The sequence below is a fragment of the Bacillus rossius genome, chromosome 1 (assembly GCF_032445375.1).
Source record: "Bacillus rossius redtenbacheri isolate Brsri chromosome 1, Brsri_v3, whole genome shotgun sequence".
NCBI lineage: Eukaryota > Metazoa > Arthropoda > Insecta > Phasmatodea > Bacillidae > Bacillus > Bacillus rossius.
In genome coordinates, this window is record NC_086330.1 from 324,604,349 (window position 1) to 324,628,489 (window position 24,141).

The 24,141-nt window shown below is 37.3% G+C and overlaps 1 protein-coding gene across 1 annotated transcript in view; it reads right to left on the bottom strand.

Moving 5' to 3' along the window:
* LOC134528038 (dipeptidase 1-like) overlaps nt 1–24,141 on the bottom strand; it is a 318,410-nt gene that overhangs the window by 255,309 nt on the left and 38,960 nt on the right. The window contains exons 2-3 of the mRNA XM_063361232.1: nt 6,569–6,725; nt 1,681–1,813 (exon numbers count right to left, since the gene is read on the bottom strand). Of these exons, the coding sequence (XP_063217302.1) occupies nt 1,681–1,813; nt 6,569–6,725 (290 nt within the window). The remainder of the gene's footprint in view (nt 1–1,680; nt 1,814–6,568; nt 6,726–24,141) is intronic.

Here is a 24,141-nt window from a genome sequence, read left to right on the forward strand (position 1 = left end):
ATGTGCGTTAATGTCAACATGACATCGAGCGTTCAACTCATGTTAGTTGCAATTTTTGTTGCACTCTGAGCGGTTACACTTCTCTTACACTTCGATCACGTCATCGCTTCGACTTACTTACAGGCTGTAAGAAAGTTACCTTTTTTTAAAAAAAAAATGAAATTTTGAAAATGTATCTGTAAATAAAACCGCCATTTTAAACTCTACGTATTAGTAAGTGCTCTCCATAAATACCCAACACGTGGATACCGTGAGCAATTATAAGTTCTTGTGTGTTCTTATAATGGTCTGCACACCGAGTGTGCGCCCAGGTAGGCCCTGGCTGACCCACGAGCCTGCACGTAGAACTTCAAGTGTTTACTTGCCGTTAACAAACCCGCTCAATATTAACAATGTTTTCCGATCAATAACAGCATTTAAAAGCTGTCACCCATGCCAATGTCAGGTAAGATTCACGGTTTAGTTTTAAATGAAGGTATATATATATATTTTTTGCAGCCAGAAATGTTGTAACGTATGTTTTCAGGGATCTTTCAAGTATGGAAACTGCAGGTAATTAGGCATGTGCAAAAATATTAGTTTTTTGATACGAAGCGAATATCAAAGTGAATATTAAAAATATTCGCGAACGTTTTTAAATTTTAAAAAAGATTAAGTGAATAAACAATTGTCTACTATTTATTATATCGTTTAATATAAATTATTAAATAACCATAGATAATATTTATTTTGAGAGTAGTATATGAATGTAGGTCCGAGTACAGGGTCATGGGTGAGATGCCGAAATGACGGCCCGCCATCATGGATGGTGACGTCACGGCGGCCATCTTGGTGTCAAAATTCCTCAAAAATGCACTGATGGTTGTCGTATTTTGCGGTGAACATGTGAGTAGTTTTTTTTGTACTCGCCAGTGATGATTGATCTAACCTCTAAAACAAGTTAATTCATGTGTTCTTATGTGGCAAATACACTTATAACAAGAAACTAGGACACGAAATTTAACGTAGAATTGTTTAAAATATTGCCGGGCTTGATAAATATACGCATAGTGGGTTCTCAACTAAATTTCTGGATGCTAATCACACTTAATATTCGCAAACTCCGCTATAATTCGCTGTTGGAGCAGCTACGTCGACTATTGTATCTTTCCATTTGCAGAACGAAATATCGTACTATATAATTAAACGACTCCGATAAAAGCGAAATGTCTTGACACAATACTAAACCCCAGCTTTGGACCTGATTTTCGGCCACGAATTATATTAAAAGTATGCTCACATTGTTGAAATCCATTAAACAGTTAACACTATAAAGTTCCCCTTTGGCTTTGTGAACTTAGTTTCGCACCAGCCTCCATAGAAAGCAGCACTGTCTGCTGTACTTTTACGTTCCATTCACGAAATTACTCCAACCAAATGCCGTATACCGAGAGTTAAGATGATACCCAACAAAAAAAAAAAAAAAAATTTAAATAATGTTTAAATTTTGTGTGTCGCTCGGATGACAAAGCATGTTCACAATAGGCCTAATACTATATTTTGCAGTCACATCGCTCTTGTCGCACAGTTGTGACTCCAGCTTCAGAGGCGAGCCGCACACGCGACAGTTGGAACCAATTTGGGTTGGGGGAGGTGTTGGGGAAGGGGGAGAGGTTGGGGAAGGTGGAGATCTAGCCTTACCTTCGGACGACGTGGCGAAGCTGAGCTGGGCGCCGTACGAGTCCGTCAGCCTCCGGATGACGTTGATCTGCTCCAAGGTCAGCTGCACCGCGTCCTTGTACTGGGACTCGCACGGGACGTACGCCGACCAGAACTGCCGACACGAACCACAGTCAGGTCGCGGTGCATGCATCCACGCTGCAGCTGCATGAACAGCGGCTTGTCACACGAACATGCCTGTCCACCCCTTAAGAGGCCAGTCCAGTGTTTCAGGGGCACTACGCAACCCGCATTAACTTTATAAGATTCAATGCTATTTTCATTTTGCTTATAACTAATTAACTAATATAGATTTCGAAATGATACTTGCTTGACATGTAAGACAACGATGCTCTTATCAAAGCCCCTTTCTTCAAAAATGTGCATAAATTATGGTTCAAACCTAGTCAATACACTTATGCATATTAGTAATGATTAGTATATAACCATAATTTATGCACGTTTTTGAAGAAAGGGGCTTTGGTAGGAGCAGCATTTTCTTACATATCAAGCAAACATCATTTCGAAATCTATATTATTTAATTAGTTATAAGCAAAATGAAAATAGCATTGAATCTTATGACGTTAACGCGGGTTGCGTAGTGCCCCTGAAACACTGGAGTGGCCTCTTAAACCACGTCCAGTTGACCAGTCTTCGCTGAGAGTCCAAACACTTGAGACGTGGCAGGCAGAGGACTCAGGAGTCCGACCTCTCCCCCTTCTGGCGACGGTGCACACAGCACATACTAGCCGAGCCTCGATCTGAGCGTGGCCCAGCACGCAATACTACATGGACACTGAGTTAAGCCGTTAGTTGCTAAGCTGCCAGTCAGCGTCGCTTTTATGGGACAGCCAGAACATTTGGCTAAGTGTAGGTTTTTTTTTTATCTTGGGAATAGTTATTAAGAACTGTATTTTATGGAAGTGACTGTGCAATTTTCATAATACCATTCTTAAAACGATGAAATTCATTTTGTGTTATTTGGAAATTCCATCATTATTGTTCTACACGCAGAAAGTTTTTTTTTTATTTAAATGAAGTTCAAAAATGTTAGCATTTTATTTCATTCCAGATTATGCGAAACATTTGTTCGTGTAAAAGTTTAAATGAGACAATTTTTTTTGTGGCCTGTATATACTTATTGCTGCTTTCAAATAGGAAAACAACCCAGTCCAATTCCTAAATCATAAACATGGATCTTTTGGACAACTTTTTTATTTTATTTTTATGTGGAAAAACATTGATTTGATACATGATTTTAAATATGTAGTGTTCAATTACCAACCAAACATATCAATACTTGCATGAAGTTGTAGATTAGACGTTTATTTAGATGATAGTTTTTTTTGTTAAAATCACCCTAACTACTTTCTAATTAAACTCTATAATTTTTTGACGACTACACTATGTGATGGGTCCTTTTCTCTGTACAAATTTGGTGCTATGGCAGGAGCCTCGAAAACATGGTTTACCATTCCTTCTAAGATATTTAATTAAGTGTTGAAGTAAAACACAATTTCCCTGTCTAAAACTGTAAGAACTCGAAACTGCCTCAAGCAAAGTGGTATTATAATCCAGGAATTATAATCTTCAACTCAACTCTGCAATACGGACAAACGCTTGGGAAAATTCTGAGGTCTAAAATTAACATTTCCATACTAAGTTTCATTTATGAAAATACTTCGGTTATTTTGATTTCTTACCATTGCGTATTATTATTATAGCGTGCAAATAATTTACATGAAAGACTAATGACGAAAAAGTAGTAAAGTGATGTAAATGTGGACAGCAAAATATCACGTTTAGCAAGGACTAGCCATCTGTTTTAATTTCCTGATATAGCAAACCTGGTTTTATTTCTAAACAGTTTTCCCCGAATTACTTCCGGAAATTTTCCGACATCGTTTAGATTCTCGGACAGTTATATCTCGGATTTATTGTTCGTGGAAAACGTGACGGATTTAATTTTGGTCCAAAAATCTCGTCGACAGTGAGGTGATCAAAGACGAGGTCGAACGACACCTTCCAGGAATATTGCCTCAAAAGTAGGGAACCAACACAGCATCTGTTTCGAGTGATCTAGGTGTAAACGTGGAAACTTGAAGTCAAAGCGGCCGGGTTAGGATTTGAACACGAGTCCTCTGGAGTAAAATTCTTTGTCCTACCATTGCATTCGTGGTCGAAATACGATGGGTTTGCTTGGAATACTGTCACAATATTTCCGCCATTAATTGATAAATTGATTCCAGCAATGATCAATTTTAACCTCATAATCGGTCATCGTCTTCAAGAGCCATGATTTTGACGAGACGTTAGGCTCCAGATCAGCAACTAATTCATTCGCCCTTAAATTCTGATCAGAAGCCATAACGTTAGCAAATCGAGACCAGGATTCCCCAGTTCTCGACCTCAGTCCATAAATATCACTTCCCATGGTCAGGACTGGGTTCCGAGTAGTCAAACCCACTTCTCACACCACGTAATTTAATAGCAAACTAGAGAGCGTGATCATATGCCAAAGTCGCATGTGGTCATCTTATTACTGTTAATTCATCTGTCGCGATGGTTCAGTCAGTTCAGGTGTCATTAATCAATCGGGAGTCATACTTCGGTAATAAGTCATTATCATGATGAGCCATTGATCACCGCAGGCAGTCGTGTTCGATCGCGCTGGTGCTGGTGCGTGGAGCTGCTTGCATTGGCGCCGTGCTTGTACAAGAGGGGGGGAGGTACTTGCGGCCCGGTGTAAGGCAGGTCACATACCTGGCCCCCTCACCACCTCCCGCCCCTGGTGTACTGTGACGTCGAGGGGCGGGTCCCGAAGGGGAGGGTGGTGTGCAGGGGGGAGAGGGTGGCCGTGCGGGTACTGTGTATCGGCGATCAATGCGCCGGCCAGCACCCCTCCGAGGGAACGCACGGTCCCGCATCCCCCGCCGAATTTCAAACTGCCGGGGGGGAACGGCCACACACCAGTGAGCTTCGACAGCGAATCCGTTATGGCCCCCGCCTTCCTGGGGAAGCACATGCGGTGTGCAGAGCTTCAGGAAAAACCCCACGCGATTTGAATACTACTCAAGATATCCGAGTGGGGTGTCTGTTTACCAAAAACAAGAGTTCGCTGAGGACCGATCAATAGTTCATTTACCGGACTAAGTTTTTAAACTGTATTTTTTTGAAGAGTTAACACGACTATAAGAATGTGTTTAGAGTAATATTTAGGCATAAGAAGACCGGTACAGATACATGAAAGCGCTTAAGGGAATTCCATCACACCTTTATCTTCATTTCTCCGACATATAATGTTACAGTCACCTCTCAAACTTCATAGTTGTCCTATGAACGACGAGAATTCTAACGCTTGGAGGCGATACCACGCTAGAAATACCTGCGAGCGTCGCGCTTATCATCCCGCCTCACTAACACAGATACACCCCTGACGAGGCGGTCACTGCTTCTTTTGCATTTGCTTATTCATAAAGTTCAATTCAGTGATTTTTTTGAGGCGTGGTGAGTAGTGGTTAGAATCCTCGCCTTCCACCTAGTTGATTGAAGTTTTATTCCCGTTGGAGTAGAACCCGAATTTTCACAAGTGCCATATTGTGGCCAGAGGGTTATCTCGGGGTACTCCCGTTTCCCATACCAATTATTATTTTCATCGCTACCCACACCATATCTCATCTCACCTCACCATCCTTCAGGCTGGCCGAAACGACAGGTCTGTACCTCTGGTAGGGCAACCGGCTCCTATGAGTGTCAGCCCCGTTCCATCCATGTAGATCCTGCCTCAGGTGGGAAGCTACATGCTGATTTACATTTTTATCAGTGATTTATATTAGTCAGTTATTAACACTGGTTTCGTTGTGAACATCATTGCATTTAGCACACCATGTCAGTGAAGTACGCCGACACACTATTCAGTATATGTTTGTTAGCTTAGCTAAATTTAAAAAATATAGGCCTTAGAAACAAGCATTTTAAAAAGCTCTAAATCAGTTTTTTTAAAAATGTAAATCAACTTCTCATTGACAGCGTGCACCTATACACAACGGGATTTCAGTGAAGCAAAGGGTGAGTCCCGGCACCTGGAGTGTTGTCATGGAGAAGGGGCAAACCAAACTGAGTACTGATTCCAAGCCGGGTTCTTTACAAAGTAATTTTACTGTTTTGCGGGCTACTCACTTCAAACACAAAACGGCATTTTCTTAGGTATGCTGTAAGTTGTGTTCTCCTAGTTTCTGGAATCTTCCAAGGCCTAAGTTCCTAGCATGTGATCATTTTATGTTACACGTGTCATACTTGTTTGAGTTCTAAGTGGTTTTGTGTGTTACTTAGTAACACTGTTTTAACCAGGAACAGTTAAAAAAATGTGTGTTTTCTAAATAATGGCATGTTAAATATATGATGTAACTAAACCATGATTTTTTAAGTTTTTGTGGGTTTAAATTGAAATATTTTATGTTGCTGTCTTTATAAGTTATGGTATCAAAGTTGTGGTTTGTAAGTCACGGTTTCTAAGTTGTTGATTCTAACTTGTGGTTTTAAGTTGTATTTCTAAGTTGTGGTGTCTAGTTTGTTGTTTATAAGTTGTGGTTTCAAAGTTGTGGTTTCAAAGTCGTAGTTTCCAAGTTGTGGTTTCTAAGTAGTAGTTTATAAGTGGTTTTTTCAAAGTTGTGTTTCTAAACTGTGGTTTCTAAGTCGTATTTCTAAGTTGTTTTTTAAGTTTCGGTTTATAGGTTATGGTTCCTAAGTTCTGGTTTTTAAGTTATATTTCTAAGATATGATGAATTTAAATAATATAATTTTGTAAGGTTTGGTGGTAGTGAATGGTGAAATGGGAAGGCAATGGCGCAGTGGCTGTGGCGGACCCACCTGCGCGCCCACCATGCCGGCCCGCAGCCTCGGCAGGTCCGTCTGCGACCAGGGGCTGCGCGACCAGGGCCCCACGGCGCGCAGGTCCGCCGAGAAGTTGAACCTGTGCAGCTGGTTGTGCACGAACTTGCGCAGGTTCCACGCCAGGTCGTTGTGGCTGCAACCACACCGACAACCACACGCTCAACGACCTTCCCGTGAGGGGTCATGGGATACGTGTGTTTGGGACTGACAGCTTGAACTGAGTTGGTGGAGACGGGAGTGCCACAAGAAAAAAAAAACAGCCGGCTCATGGAAAGATACGCCAGAGTTTTTCACATACGAAAAATCTGGGACTCGAACCCGGGTATCCTCGAATACATATAAAACAATATACAAATTGATTTGATTTTGGAAATTATATAAATTAATTAAAAATCAATGTCAACATTTCTACATTATTTTAATCAAATCAAATGGACGAAAAAATATAAAAAGTCACAGAAAAGAAAATTGATACAACTAATTAAATCTATTCATTCTATTTTAAGTCTAGTTAGTTTTTTCAGATATTAACATTATTTTATCATTTCTTAAACACATTTTCACAAAAATTGGTAAAGGCTATAAAAGGTTTTGAATCACCGAGTACTTGTTACAACCATGTATGAAAAAAACCACAAGTGATTGATTATGCTACATATTATTAAAAACAGTATAAATTTTGGTTCTTGACTACTTCACAGCTGCATAGATTGAAATATAAGGCGTTAATGTAATAACCTATTTTCACTACATATTATTTACCTCCTCGAGCGGTTTTATTGTGTAGGAAGTGAGTTTAGTTGAAAAACCAGTCATCTTGGCACCACTGAATCTCCGTGGTAGACGAAGAACAATGCATTGCCGTACATTCAGGCCAATATGAAAACGTTTAAAAGCAACCTTTGACAAAAAAAGTCACTTCCTGTAACTACATGCGATAATGGTTAGTTAACACCCTTTGAATTCTGGCAGCACACAGTAAACGTTATTTCACGGCTTTAAATCTTACTGAAAGTACTGTGTTAAAACCAATGTATGTAATCTTCTTGTTAAAGAACATTAGAGTACTATTTGGTGTACATCCAACACATTTATATTTGACACAAATATTACAGATTAACTTATTCAGTTTATACGTTAAAGTCATCAGGCCCATGAAAATGATTCTTTATTTACCTGAAAAAAGTGAAATTTAAACTATATTTAATGTAGAACTTACAAAAACAATGCAAGTACAGGTTAAATTAAATATAGATAATTTGTTTTGGTGCTCTCTGTTGTTTTAAAGGCCTTTTCGACTACTGAGCTTTAACAATAAGAATAATAAGTAGATGAATGTTAACAGACATTTAAGTACTAGGTTTACAAGACCACATGATATCCCCCCGGACACAGAAAGTTCTAAACCAAAGTTTGTGAGAGTGTTACTTTCAGCGCATTTAATTGTATTCACTCTATCAACAGTATAGAAGAGATCTACGAACAGATATTGGGTCCCTGTGACATATTTTTTCTTAGAGTAAATACGGAGACATGAAAGTTGTTTGGTGTTAGGCAATTGTGGAGGATATTAATCACTACTTTCGAAGAGTAATAATTCAAGTATTTGTTGCAAGTGATTTAGAAAAATGAGTATTAGTCCTGTGTCCGCACTAATGCGATGAATCTTTCGGTTGGTAGTAAGAGTTCCCGGCATAATCAACTAAATTCCCTTGAAAGTATGCCATCTAGTCTGTAAGTATCTGGCATTGCGAAAATTAACACGTTCGTTAAGTTCTATTGAAAGAGATTTTTTTAATTATTTCATAAAACTTGAATACAAACTTGTTATTTTGACAAAGTGGTATTTATTGGAAAGTTCCTAAATTTATAGTGGACATATTCTGCGTAATCGTATGACAACTTTTTCCAAGGCCATATTTGATGGATTCTCGGAGGTTTAACACTGATTTTTCACAGTTTTTAATAGTTTCGGACGAGGAAGATATTTTCCAACGAGCAAACTCCGTTTACAGCATAATTTCCTTTTGACGAACCTCTAGCCCCTGATTTGACCCCTCTTTCTATTCCTAAATAACTTTTGTCAATAAGATGTTCAATGAGAAAAAATAGGAGCAGAAATTCGCCATAATGACATTCAAAGCTTTTAGCTTTTACATTTTTGTCAAATAATTTATTATAGTATCTGAAGTTTATAATTACTAGCTACTGCAAATAGTTTTTCTCTGTGAACTATTCGGCGTTTAATATTGAAGAACAGTTTTTGAGAATGACTGATTTAAAAAAGCTCTGTTATTTAACTAAATTTTTTATTCTCAGAAACATCTAAATGTATGCTTTATTCCTTAACGATGGAACTTATTAATACTAATATAAAAAAAGCTTCGAAACGGATGAAACCATAAGAATGAAAACTGCTCTTCCCCCCTCCCTTTAAGGTAGAGTTTCACACGCCATATTTATTATTCTATTTCCTCGCCATTAACATGTTAATTCAACACTATACCTCTCTTTGGTGTGTTGTTTTGTCACAAATATTTTCATGACACATTTACTATGTGTGGTGATATTGTTGTGAAAAGACGCGCAAGTGATAACGATCACAAATATTGCCACCACTTTTCTCACCCATTATTAAGTCCCAGTTATAAAATTTCATAGTATCAACTCTAAACGTTGTAGAGTGTTGGTTCGTGTTCACAATTAAAGAGTAACTCAAACAGTTTCAGAGAAGCGCATGTCCGAATATTACTTTATTGTTGTCTCCCTTGCAGCGCGAATGAATGACTCTATTCTCAATTAGTAGAGGTTAAACCTGTAAACTTTATTTCAAAATAGGATGGAGCCCCTCCCCATTGGAATATCTTTGTACGAGAGTGGTTGAACGTCGAAGTACCTGACCGTTGGATTGGTCGTAATGGTCAAGACGACATAACTATTTTTTGCTGGCCTCCGCGTTCAGCTGACATAACGGCATGTGATTATTTTTCCTTTGGGGCTTTATAAAAGATCGTGTCTACATTCCACCGCTACTAATGATATGCCAGAGTTGAGAAACATAATTGAAGAGGATATCACTTTCTTTACTCCGGAAGTGTTAACCAAAGTGTGGGAATAATTGGACTTAGGGCTGGATGTGTTCCGTACAACTAAAGGTGCACTTACTAATCATTTGTTTAAAAAATAAGGTTAGTTAACCTACAATTTGATATATGATTGGTTGTAAGTATAGTCTTACTTAAAATGTTTAAAATACCTTTTAAACTGGGACATTTTATTATGAACACACAATAACACTCAATAAATATCTGTTTGTTTCAAATATAGGCAACAGAACAAAAAATAAAAGAAATAACCGTTAAATATTAGTAATAACAAGAAAATAAAATAAAAAGTGAGCAAGTCTTTCATTACTCACCAATGATGTGTAACGAGCAAAATGTGTTTCCTCTTGTTTCAAATACCTATTATTAAACAATACTAAATTCGGTCACGAAATTTAACGCAAAATTATTTAAAATAATACCGAACTTGATGAATATAAGCAAATTGTGCTTGCAACTACGTTTATGGACGCCAATCACACTAAGTTTCCGCACCCGCCGCAATATTTTGCTGCCGAAGCAGCTTCTTGGACTATCGTTATATTCGATTTGCGAACAAAAATTTTAAATTATATAATGAAACGACTCCGATAACCCTGGCTTCGGACCTTATTTTCAACAAGGAATTTGATTAAAATACTGTTCACCTTGTTTAAATTTACTCAACAGTTTCCCTTGGCCTTTGTGAACTTCGGTTCGCAACATTCGCTACAGATGGCAGCACTGTGGTTTTTACACATTTCCGTTTCTTGACTTCCCGTCACATTCACGAAATTACACATACCAAATGTCGAGTGCTGAGAGCTAATATGTTTCACCACAAAATAAAATAATAACATGTCTTGTAAAACCACACCTCAAAGCATTAATATACTCATTCCGTTGACTAACGCGAAATTTCAACAGTGTACTAGCCTGCAGGAAGCTTGTAACCTCCGCGGAATAACGTCTCCTCCCCGTGCCTGGTCGCGCGTGTTTCCTGTTAATTAATTATCCCAGCGCCAGCTGGTGCTGTGGGAGTGGGGGGGGGGGGGAGCATTATGAAACACCAGGGAAGCACGCGCTGCCACCACTTCCATGCAGCTTCAGTAGGCGTGGCAGGTGCAGTGCGTAGTGTGCATAGTATACCGACTGAGCGAGTCAGAACTCGAGCGTCGGACTTTGGCTGAAAGTACGTCATGGAAAAAACAGGTTGAAAGCACACAAACAAATTATGAACTAAAGTACTTCCCAAGGCTGGTATGCGCTTTTCTAACTTAAGCTGAGAAATATATAATTAGAGAAATTATTAAAGACGGAAATACACGCGTCTATGTAACAATTCAATACTGTGTTCTACAACATCACCAAAACTTCTCGCTGTCATGAAATGACAGTGAATGGTTGTTGGTCACAAATATTTAAATAAATACATGTTTTGAGGTGATTGTAAAACTTTCTTTAGTTCAACTTTATTCATGAGCTAAGTTTTCCATCTTAAATACTTTTCCTATTATTTGCAGTACAACGGTGTCCTATTTTATTTTCGAGTGCTAAAACCAGCTATGGGAAGCAATTTATATGATGAATTGTTCATGTTTTCAAGTTACCTTTTCGTCGCGTTTCTGCAACCGAAGTTTTTCCAGAGGATTCGGACGCAGCTTGTGTAGTTTTTTATAACTAACGGGAAATTAGAAGAATCGAATTAATTAATTGGGGTCTTAATGTCTAGTCGACATATAGATTTGTATATACCGATGGCAGTGAGGCAAGGTGAACTTAGCAGCGACAAAATGCGATGTTAAGGAGAAAAGAGAAGCCCCTATACAAAAAAAAACATGCTCATGGCAGCGTCAACCACGTTCCCACTTTATAAATGTGGATTTACGTCAAGCCAGTAATCTAACCTGGATCTTTTTGGTAGAGGCGAGTGCTTGAACCACTAGACCAGCGCGAGCCATTTATTTAAGCGTGGGACCCATAAGGAACGGAATGGGCCACGGGGGTCAATGAATTTCATTAACGAAATTCAAATGAATGAAAAAATTTCATTTAAGAGGTACACGTTTACTGTAGTGCAATAGAAAGTTCCAAATATATATTTTATTTTATTAAAATAATGTATTCTGGTCGTAATCATTCAACACTGTTTTGTTTTATTTGCAGTTTTTCCATAGTAAATATTTGTGGTTGTGCATTATATTTTTCCATAATAAAAGCAATAATAAATCCCCGTCAAAACGATACAGTGAGCTTAGCTGCCTGTAAAACATGTAAACAATATTAATTTCTTTAACTGAAAATGTTTGCACATACGGTTTAAGTATAGAAACGTAGAATCATTTAATCAAAGATCTGAGGTTTAGATGACTATTCGCTGAAGGAACAGCTTCTTGCTTCGCGCAGACAGGACGTAAGAAAGCAGTACATAAGCCAGGCGACTTGAAGGCAACACAATCTGGGTGAGGGGGGGGGGGGAATCCACGCCTTCTAACGAGGGCTATTCTGTCGAAGCGGGAAGATGCGAGTGAAACTCCTCGACAATGCTCGTAAATAACTCGTCTCGAGCTGTGATGAATGCTATTGTGGCGCTGAAGTGCCGGTCGTCGTACTTCGCACTTCAGAATAGATACAAACAGCAAAAATACCGATACGCGAACAAATTCAACAAACACGTTTTAATCATCAATTTATGCTTACGTGAAGAAAATGTAAAGTTGATGTATGTTTTCATAAAAAATATACACAATAATTTATTTTTAATTTGAGTTTTTTTTTAAGTTGCTAACCTGGCAGTAAAATTTTAGCTGCTTTTTATAATTTTAAGGCGTGGAATTTTTTGTCCACCCTATCTTGTTCACAAAGTTGAATTGTTTGTTAAAAATTACATTTTTTATATTCCAAAATTTAAATAAGTCTTTTGACCAAGACAAGGAAAGAATAAATTCATCAACAATGATAACATTTAGTGCATTTTTCCCATTCGGAGAATACTTAACGACCTAAAAATAAATTCAATTGTATATATTTAACAAAACACAGGAAATATAAAAGATTAGGCTGAAAATTTTATAATCGCAGTCTGGGTTTCTTAAGGTATTGTCTTTCGTACCATATTAATTATTTAAGTTTCTTGTCACTTCTGTTATTTAAAAGCTATTCCTTTAAATATATCCCAGAATCTTACATGCATCTTTTTTTGTTTAGTTAAAAGTTTTGTCACCAGGTATTTACTTACTGATTTCTAACAGCCGTTAAAACTCTTGCATGTGTTTAATGTTGACTTGCGTGTCATTTCACAGCTCAAAAATAACGTTAAATATGTACCTTAAAAAAACATTTGCTACCAGTTAACGATGGTCATGACCAATAATAATAAATAGATATAACTAGCAATTTAACCTAAATGGAGTAAGGTGGTACAGTGTTAAGCCACGGTTTAAAATTCCAGTGGACTCGGGTTATAATAAGTGTCTAGCCAGACTGATTTCACTTTGTTTCCATGGTTTTATAGCCCGACGGGAGACAAATGCTGGGTTGATTTCCTAATATAGGCCAAGAACCCTGTTTCTGTACCAATATCCCTGGTGTAAATTACCATCTCTTATGAACTCTCTGTCGAAAATACGTCCAGCGAAAAAAAAATTAATAAAATTCTAGGATTAAAACAATGAATGTTCTCTATATAAAATATTATACGGTGGTTTTCACAAACTTCATACAAACCTGTTTCAAGAACACAAAACAAATTTAACATTAAAAGAATTATGTTTACATAATAACGTTTTTTTTTTGTTTCCGGTGAAATTGAACACTTTGTGGTTAAATAAAAAATCGCAGGCTTTGGCAGCCATTGTATGGAGTTGCTTGACTTCTGGGTTGTAGCCGCATCGAAGGCGAAGATGACACCGACGTTTCGGTCAACTTTGCTGTCGCCATCATCAGGGTAGCAGTCACCTACTACCTACAGTTACTTTAGGAAACTGTTCAGTGTTGATGGTGACTGCAACGCCAACCGAAATGATATAAACTTCGGTTACAACGCGGCAACAACCCTAGAAGCCGAGCAACTTCAATGTGAGGTTTTGTATTTCTGTCTGCCGAAAGATGTGATGTGACGTGTGGGACCGAGCCTTGAACAGTGTTGTCTTCCAAGCTGCTGCGGAAAATTTGCAAAATCGATTCCTTGGCGTCGCGTACAGACTTTCGGAGGGAAGTGTACGCGAAGGGGCTTAAAGCGGGCGCTGACGTTATCCAGGAGTTTCGCACGGCGCGAGCGGAGCCATCCCTTGTAAATCCACACGACTCTCGCAGCCTTATACGACCCTTCCCCGCCCCCCGCGCCCGGCCATTCCCTGCTCTCCGCCCGGGGGGTAATAAACTGCGCGCTGGAGTTCAGCAGCGGGGAACGAGGAGGGGCGGGGGAGAGGTTTCATGTCATCCTCACAAATTGGCTTAAAGTATTTAGTGTGTGCTGAAGCAGCCATTTCGCCCGCGGCGCGCGTGTCTCGACTTGGGGAGGTCGGACGGCCATCCGACGAGAGTCGGGGCACTTCGAGGGCATCCCAGGGTGGTTTTACGTACCACCATCACGGTACGCATACCATTGTGATGGTGCGTATAACATTAAAATGGTACTCATTCAACTATAATAATAATAACATCATAATGAATTCACACATACCATTACAATGGTAATATATTGATATATGCACTGTTATCATAATTCTCTTACCACTAATGAATCTTGTTTACTGTTACCTTAATGAAGGAGCCTAGGGTACGCATATTTGCCATTATTTCACAGAAATTTACAAATAGTTAAAAAAGACAGATTTTTGTATTAACTTTACTTTTGTCAACGAGTTTTTTTTAGTGATAGTCAAACAACATACACGTCAGCAGTATTCGGGACGGAACCATCTAGGAATTAGCTCGAGTAATTCTGAAAAACAAAAATCGGAATGAATGGACCAGAATTGGAACTATAGTTCTCCCGATTGTTAGCAAACTTTTGCCGTCGTACCTTATCACAACGTGAAAGGTTGTATTACATTTTTGTACTTAAATTGTGTTTTGAATAATATTTTCAGTCTTATAAATTTATTGAGTCCCTGAGTATGAAATAGTTTTTTTAGTACAAATATAATTAATTAAAATATATACATTCCTTACTATATTTAACTTGTATTTGATACAAGTAAAAGGTTTATCAAGACAAATAAATAAAATTAAATTGTCTGCTGTGATGTTCGATTTATTACACAATAATAATTATTTCCAGTTAATAAATCAGGTACCAATAGGATATCCCGTTAAAAAAATCCTTTGTCTGTGTATACTAAATTATTTTACTTACAAACGGCTTATTTAATCGACTTGGAATTCATACAGGCTTTAAAAAGTAAAACGTGGATTTATTTGTTAAATCTTTATTTTATTCGAATATAATTTAAATAGTTAAGAATATACAAAGATAATAATGCACCACAACATGATTCCCGTAAAACATTAAAACTTGCAGTTATTAGCTTCAATTCATCTACATTTATATACATAGCAAACAGTTAGTTTACGAATTCATTAGGTAAAAATTTAGAGTCGATGATGATTAGACTACTTAGGTAATCATAAACACAGACAAGAAATGGTAACTAGATCACATGTAACTCTTAGAAGAATGTAACCGTGTTTTTGACCAATGAGCACTCCAAAAATTGTTCATTAAGTAAACGAATGCTAAGTGGAGTGAAATGAATCCACCTAATTATCGTGGCCTTATTCAAATTTGTGTGGGTTATAATAAACGCAAGGTTTTAAATTTTATTTTCTTATCTAACTTGACAAAAAATCTTAGGAATAATTATATTCTTGAGTGAAAACTTTTTATTATTAATGGTAAAAATCTATTTACAGTTTCAATTTTTCCATGTAATTAAACGTTGTGAATTATTTCGTCGACGTGAAATAAGTCGTGGGAACTGCCATTTAAGAATCCATATTAACTGAATAGTCATTTTAACAATGATAGGAACGCAGCTGCTGCTATTTTCAGCCAGTATGCCGTAACATTTGTGAGTGCTTAACCTTTTTAAGATACTGACGACTTGGCATTTCTGGGCCATCAGGCATCGCATGTGAACCGCGCTTGCTTAGCGGCCAGCTTTTCCCGCACCCTTGTGAAACACGCGGCCCTTGCAGAGAAGAGCCCCTGTCTCCCTCTCCCCATCACAACACTCCTCAGACCTACAGTAGAGCGGCGTGCTGTGAAGTTAAAGGCTGTTGGTAATTGGGGCTGGGTTTGAATTAAGAAACTTTTGTTAACTTGTTCTACTTATAAGTTTCTACTTCCTCCCCCCCCCCCCCCCACGAAGTTTCTGTGACGAAACAAGGAAGCAGTCTGAGGGAAAAAATCTTATTAGTATTTATTACTCTCAGTGTCTCTCTACGTAAGACTAACACCGCAGTTTCAGACGTAACTCCGACTAAGGCTCCTCTCTAGCCACTATGTCGAGTTTCATGGTTTTTTCTACTAAAAAATTGCAGGAAAAACATTAATTTAAACTGTAGCAACCAAAAAAAAACCTCTTTCTTGAATGATTATGGTCAAATTCATTAAACAAAAATATTTATTGCATGACATGTTACAAATAATAGATTAATTATGGCGTATAATTGGGAACTCAAATAAAAAAAAGTATTTGAAAATGAAAATATAATATAATACAGTATAATACGCTATAAAAATATTCCAAAAATGAAATATTAGACCATCGAGTATTTATTAAAACTGCAAAACCAGACCTGACTCTTTCGCAGAATGTAAACTTAACAAAAAATCGTATTGAAGCCTTAATAAATCTAAATTTTTAAGTGAAAAATGTTTTCGGAAATTAATAATATTTTAGGGGTGATGCGTTTGTGTATAAGGTGTTGATGCAGAACCGTAGTTGCCGTATTTTTCTTATTTACTCCCGTTTCACTCGAATAGGGTGTGAGAAATATTTTTTTTGTTCGTAACAAGAGGGTCATGTGTAGATGTGTGTGGAGATAAACATTCACACTGTTGAGATCTCGATAATTCATTCACTCAGGTTGAATATTTATTCAGCCCACTGCCACAACGAAAGTTAGCTAAGTGTAATTTTAATCACTAGTTTTATTTAGTACGCATATTTCAATAAACAAGCTTTATATTTTGTGTTTTGTGGTCAGATATAATATGCTTCACGACTATGCTTTTCATACGCATCCACGCACTTACTATCAGCACCCCTTAATGGGCTCCAACTTCTTCACGGATCGATGTAGGACCAAGTGTCACTCATCATTTTAGTTAACTTATCACGATGAAATAGTTCCTTAGTCTATATGTAATAATAAATTACTTTGAAACACACACACATATATCCTAGAGATATCGCGATGTATGATATTTATACAAAGTCCAAAGTCTTTAAAGGAGAAGTGAGACGTTTACTTTCATGTGTACAATTAACGTGACCCACTGAAGTGAAAGTTGTTGTACCAAGTAGATAAAATAAGTATATTTATATTATTTTTTAAGTAAGAATAGACTACGAATACTGTTGCTTTTATATTTACATAAAAATCTGTAAAACTGAAATATTCTGAAGTAAACATGGAAAAAGTATCACTCAAGATCACGGAAAAGAGCTGGTATAAATTGATTTAGTAAACCTCCATTATATTTAAAAAAAAATTGCAGGGTATTAGGGAGTTTAATGTTATTATATTTATTTAAAAATTATTGTTTTTTGGTAGGATATCAAATAATTAAAAAAATTTAAACACACATAGAAACAATAAAGTAAAACTTCTTTAAACATTCATGGGTTTTGAATCTGAGCAACTCTTGTACTCAACGACCATGTGACGCTTAGATATTTCGAAAAATTAAATGTTTATTTTCACAGTAATTGTAATCTATATAGTACAAGTGTTTTATCATATTGAAGTATTTCAAGTTTGTAAGTCTGAGTTTTGTGATTTTTGCCGCATTTTCACTCGACGATATAAAGGTTCCAGTAGTATGGATGTCTCAAATGCATTAGTAATGACAGTCTCCAGACTTCACCGGCCTAGGTGTGCATCGTGTATCTTCGTAAATATCCGTAATCGGTTCCCGAAGCTACAAAAATTTCGGAAAAGTTTCGTCTTTAAAAATACGGAGATAATATCTGTTTCAGAGCATAACGAACAATATTTCCGTTAATTGACGGTACTTTTCATGAAAAGTTTTCCGTAAAATTACGGGAATTTGTAAAAGATTATTATGTAACGTGCGGGGATGTTCGCAAATCACAGGAGTGAGGTTGTGCTACAACAGGTAAAAAAGGGAACAGGCCGAAGAGATCTTTAGAACATACCAGTTAACAAAGAGTTTCCTTTCAGGAACTTCAATTACTTTATTTTCAAATAAACATGACGAAACTTAAGATTAAAAATGTATGAAGATATTAACTTTCATCCTTAATAAAACTTTAATTTGGTCTGTAATAATAAGTCAATTATTTTGCACTTTAGTTATTCTTTCATAAAACAAGCTCATGTTTAGTGTCTTATAAGTAACAAAAGATTTTTTAACCTCGCTATTTAAGTAATGCTGTAGACTTTAAATACGATCTATATGCTTGTAAATTGATTAACTAAATAAGATTGGTTCATCATTATAAATTTAAAGTGATGTAAAAGACGGCACGCATTAATTTAACCACATAAAAAAATCCACAAAATAAAGTAAAAACCAAAAGAAATGAAAATATAATAAGTTTCGAAAACTAGCCGTGTGACCGATTGGAAAAGTTATAATCCTCATTATTGATAAATTAGAAAAAAAAAACGCTGATACAACTGACTTGTATTTATAAACAGAAGCCTATAAACCTAATTTCATATTTCAACGTCGAAAATGACCAACTTACGTACAACATTTTATCTCCTATTTAACTCCCTTAGGAAACGAATTTTTAAAAAATATTTCTGAGTGTTCTCCTACGTTATATAAGGAACTCTTATGCAAAATTTAATGCTTATAGACCCACCAGCGTAAGCCATGCGTTGTCTGTCAGTCCGTGTTAAAAGTTTTATTAGGTAAATGAAACTAATTGTCCTAGAGATGCTTTCAGTCCTTACAGATTCACGCTAAGCTAGGTCTAGGTTGATTTAAATGTTCGGTTGTGGGAAAAATTTGATTAAGCGAAAAAGCTCGGCGTTGTTGCGTCATTCCACCCGCGTACAGACCACCACCGGCCGCCCGCTTTTAGCGGCGCAATTGAATTGTTCCCGTCACCGGGGCATTGTTGATCGGTTAAACATGGCGTTGTACCGAGGAGGGGAAAAGAGAGGGTTTGCAGGCTCTCCATGGCAACACACTCACGCCCTTACCCTCTCTCCCCCGTTCCTAAAGTCCACATATGAAACTGATTTTGCCCTCTTCCCCGAAGATCCACGCTGCGTTTGCAAACAATTCGCACGCAGCCACTAAAAAAAAAAAAGATTTAACTGAGAGAAAGAGAACAGAACAAAATGCATACGTGATGAATTAACCAATCCGAAACAGCCTCAGACGCAGCGGAGTGGTGGTAGGAACCGAGCCAAATCCTAAACAGATTTGTTATTGCCAACAATAATTTTGTCAAAAAATTACCCTAACAAATATTCTTTACGGCCACTTAAATGATTTTGTGATGCTCGCTGTCTTTAATAAATGGATTTTAGTGGCCAAAAAATATTTTTTTTAACACCAAATAAATTTTTTGAAGTGTGTATATTAACAAACTATTTGTTAGTAGCCACAAAAATTGCTTTTTTTTTGTGGTATGTAATATCTTATATCTCGGTATATGGCATTTGGTGGGAGTAATTTCGTGACTGCGACGGAAATGTGTGACAGGAAGCAGGGAGAAGAGCGTACCATTAATTAATTTATTTTTGTGGTGCGGCCGAGTGTCGTATCATGAGTGTGTCTGAAAAATGAGAACACGTGGATTTGCTCGTTACCGAGTTTATAGGTCACACATCTCTGGCGGGTTCTGAAAGAGACTCGTTCACATTGTTCTTCCCCCCCCCCCCCCTTTTGTGTCATCTCTCGTTAACAGCGAGGTTATTGGTCAGGGAAATTAGGCGAAGAAATCGGCCATGCACAGTGGATAAGAAACCATCCCAGCATTGATCTGGAGTTATATTTGGAAGCCATTTAAAAGTTAAATCAGGATTGGTGGACCGGGATCTGAAATCACGTCTTCCGTAAAGAAAGTCCAGCTTCTTACCGATGTACTACTTTGGTAGGGTTCACCGGCAGCTCTTGCGGCCCTGATAGCTGCGCCCGAGGGCTTTGCGGCGAAGAATGTACCAGGGGAAAAAATGTGAGCTAGTTTTTTACTACTCGCCATAGATGTGTAACAACTAACCTTGGTAACGAGCAAACTCATGTGTTATCAGTAGAGACCGGAAAAATTCGCGAATTCATTTCGCGATAGGCTAAAGTACAAATAGTTTTACCTCAGTGCTGCCTCTGCTATTGGCTCACAACTCACCTGGATGACTCTGGGCCAATGAGAAACGAGAGTTCATCCTGCAGGCCATTGAACCCGCGAATTTTTCCTGTCCCTAGTTATCAGGTTGCAAATACACTTACAATATGAAATTCGGACACGAAATTTAACGTAGAATTCTTCAAAATAATGCCGAGCGTCATAAATGTACGGAATTTGTTTTAAAATACATTTCTTGATACAAAGAAGCTACATCGGAGAAGCTAAGTCGACTATAAAATCATTTGATTTGCAGTACAAAATTTTAAACTATATAAAAATGATGGCTCCGATCAAAGCGAAAAAGTCTTGAAAAATACGAAACATCGTCTTTGGAACGGAGTTTTGACCAGGAATGTTAAATTCTGCCATATTGTAGAATTGGACTGAAAATTTAAAACTATAAAAATTACCTTTGGCTTTTTAAATTTTGGCTCGTGCCATCTTCCACAGATGGCAGCACCGTGGTTATACATTTCCGTTCTATGCGACTGCCGTTCCATTCACGTAATTTCTTCTACCAAACGCCCTATCTCGAGAGCTAAGATGTTACACAACATAAATGTGGGGACCTTCGTAGCTCCAAATAACTGGCTATCTGTATAATATACTCTAAACTTCTGTTTATGAGTCCAATGTTGCAATGTAAACGGAAGAAACATGCACGAGTAACGAAACATTAAGGATAATGCTTCTGCTAAGGAATTAAATAGTTTTTTTAAAGGTTTTGATAATACGTACTTACTTGTTGATGAACCTTGTGTGCTCATGTCCAATCTGTTATTATTAACGTCACTGCTGTTATACGTCATTAGGGTGTTCGAGGGGCTGGGAGGTAGTTTACGAAACAGACCCAACCATTTCTTACGGTCAAACGCGCTACACACGCATGTGCCTTCATCGGGATTCAATCCAAAACCACTTAACCAAAACTTTTTCAAGGAGTTCGGCTTCACGTCTGAAGTATGTGGCCTCGGCTCCTGTCCCTCGGATGATTGTCAGGCAGTGTTCTTGGCCGGCGCGAGGTGGCGACCGTTCACAGTCTGCTCAAGAGAGGCACCGGCATTTTCTCCCGGCTGTGTCCTGGTGGCCGTTCAAGTGATCTCCGCTTCCCAGCCCAAGCGCGAGCTAACCTAGGTTTTGGACGAGGGAGGGAGGGTGGTCGAGGAGCGGGAGGGAGGGAGAGGAAGAGAGAGGGAGAGAGGGAGAGACCCCCCTTCTCGGTTGCTGCAGCCGCGCCGCCAAACCACCGTGGCCGACCTTCTCCGGGGGTAATTGTGGCAGCGAGGAGGGAGACTCGTCGCTTGGCCGCAGCCCTGGTCTCGCCCGCGAGTTGTCACGACCGCAGCTATGTTCGCACGGGGCTTCCGCACGGCATCCCCCTGCCCCTTTGGGGTCAACTTTACTTTCCTACCTGCCTTAAGCCTGGTCGCCGCAACCACGCACTATTTTCCAAATGTATTTTAAAACTGTTCCTATTCCGTAAAAAAAATTGTTTTGTTATTTAAATGATTGATGCAGTGTGTAATTACGATTTAATACAATCTTTTGAACATATGCAATTGGGGTTTAGAATCTAAAAATAACAAATACAAATGAAAACATAACCCAACAGAGAACAAGCCTACATCAGCTGATGTCGAACAGATGGACCCAACAAAAAAAAACCTATCCATAATACTTAATTAGGTACATTTTTGGGTCAATCTGTTCAACATAAGATGGATTTGGGCATTTTTATTTTAGTTCTTTTTTTTTAATTTTTTCATGACAATCAGTGCATAACTCCAATGGCGTATGTCAAAAACATTTGTATTTTTAAAAAAAAATTAGGTAGTTTCAGTAACCAAAAGCACACAGATAAACTAGTCAAAGAGAATATATTTCATTAGCAACACTTAAAATCTTTTACTTCATTTAGAAGAAAGAGCTTATAATGTTACACGGGAATATATTGGTTAAGACTGGAATAGATCGGAATGTTTATACTAATGTCTCGGTGTTTATAATAATAGTACCTAAGTTACACACGTAAAGGCTTCTGACTACATAATTATTCTGAATTGACATTGTATTACCAAAAGAGTTGAGTACATATACTAATTAACAAATAAGATTTTGATTTCCTGCATGAATGGCGTTCGGACATATTTTATTAGCCATGGTTAGATTACGCTTAACTAGTCAAATATTTTTTTGTAGCTGATTATTTTATCTGCAAATACTTTATCTGCAAATATTAAACATACAACCCTTTTAAATTTGAGTGACGTTATAGTTTATGAAACAAATCTGTAGTGAAGTTCAGTTTAAAATTACTGAAGTTAGCAATGTCGTAAGATTTTCTTAGTTTTATTTTTTCATTTTAACACTTTACTATTTAAACTATGATCTAACCTTTTTTAATGACGAATACTTGTTCAGAATGGACACCGAGATATCGTTTAATCTGTTTACTAAGGTGTTGATATTTTATAAAAATGTGTATATTTCCACAGCAATATAATGTGTAATAACATTCGGTGAATATATGGACCCACAGACTCTTACGAATATGTATCCAGATTATCCGTTCTAGCTCAATTAATTATACTCCTATAAGGAGCATGGACTGTGTCACATTTTAATAATAATCATTTTATAACAGACAAATATTTTCAAATATTGTTATTTAAAAATAATGATTTACTGTTCTTTTTTGTTTTTCATGTCTAAACTAGGTTAGTGTATCTGCTGCGTTTGGCGACATGATTTCAGTGCAACAGTACACCAATTATCACGCTGATTTAATATATTGAAGTTTGAAACGTTTTAAGTATAAAACGTTCTAATTTATTTAGCGGTCACCATTCCAAAATATATACTAAATATTCAGTAGTTAGATGTGATATTTAAGAATCCATCAATATATTGCTGCATAGTCTATTTAGCTTAGACAACTAGGGTTATATCTCACGGAACTGTTATTAGCCGTGAAAAATAATAACGAAAAAATCTGCAGTTAAGTCCCTACTGTTGGCCTACACTATCCAGTACAAGGCTTAGACGAAAGTGACACCAATCTCGTACATCAAAAACTACTTAAGAAACTGAAAAAAAAACTTAATTTTTTTCTGTTATCTTACAGTTTTAGTTACGTAAAAAGTAATTGGTTTTAAGGCATTTTTAATACAAACAGAACATAAGTAAATGGTCGAATACTGGACCATCAGAAGTCCTGACGGTTCAGACCTTATGCTTTACGATGAACTATCAAGCCGAAGGAACAAGCAAACAAACAGCAAAGTAAAAGCATTTATGTCTATAATTGTGTCATGCAACGTAAAATCCAAAAATTAGCAAGATTGAGGTTTTTACATTTTAGATACAGTATTAATGACAAATAGCACTGATAAAATCTATAATAATAAAATAATAAATAATAATATAAAACTATTTTTAAGGTTTTTTCAAAGTGCTAAATCTAGTTGTGTTTGCGTATATGTTTTTCTTGAGTTATGCAAAGTGTCTAACTATTTTTACCTAATTTTAAAGCCTGCAAATAATCTATAAAATATCTTTCTTATTAATCTAAAACATTTTTTCTTATGTTTTTATGAAACCACAGTAACAAACAGTCATTACTGGGTAATAAATATTATTATATGCATAAAATTAAGTATATTGGTATGTTTTTATGCTGTTACGCAGATATATTTATCAATATCTGTATATGTGTACGTGCTAGTATTTGACATTCAGTCGCAGCATTGACAGAGCAGTAGCCACTACTAGGCATGAAATTACGTGCCATGAAACACAATAAGGAGAAGCAGTATATGAACAAAGTATTTACTCGAATTCCAGAGGACCTGTTTTCGAGTCCTTGGGCGGCCATCCTTCCGTTTTCCATCACTACCCGTGATTACAA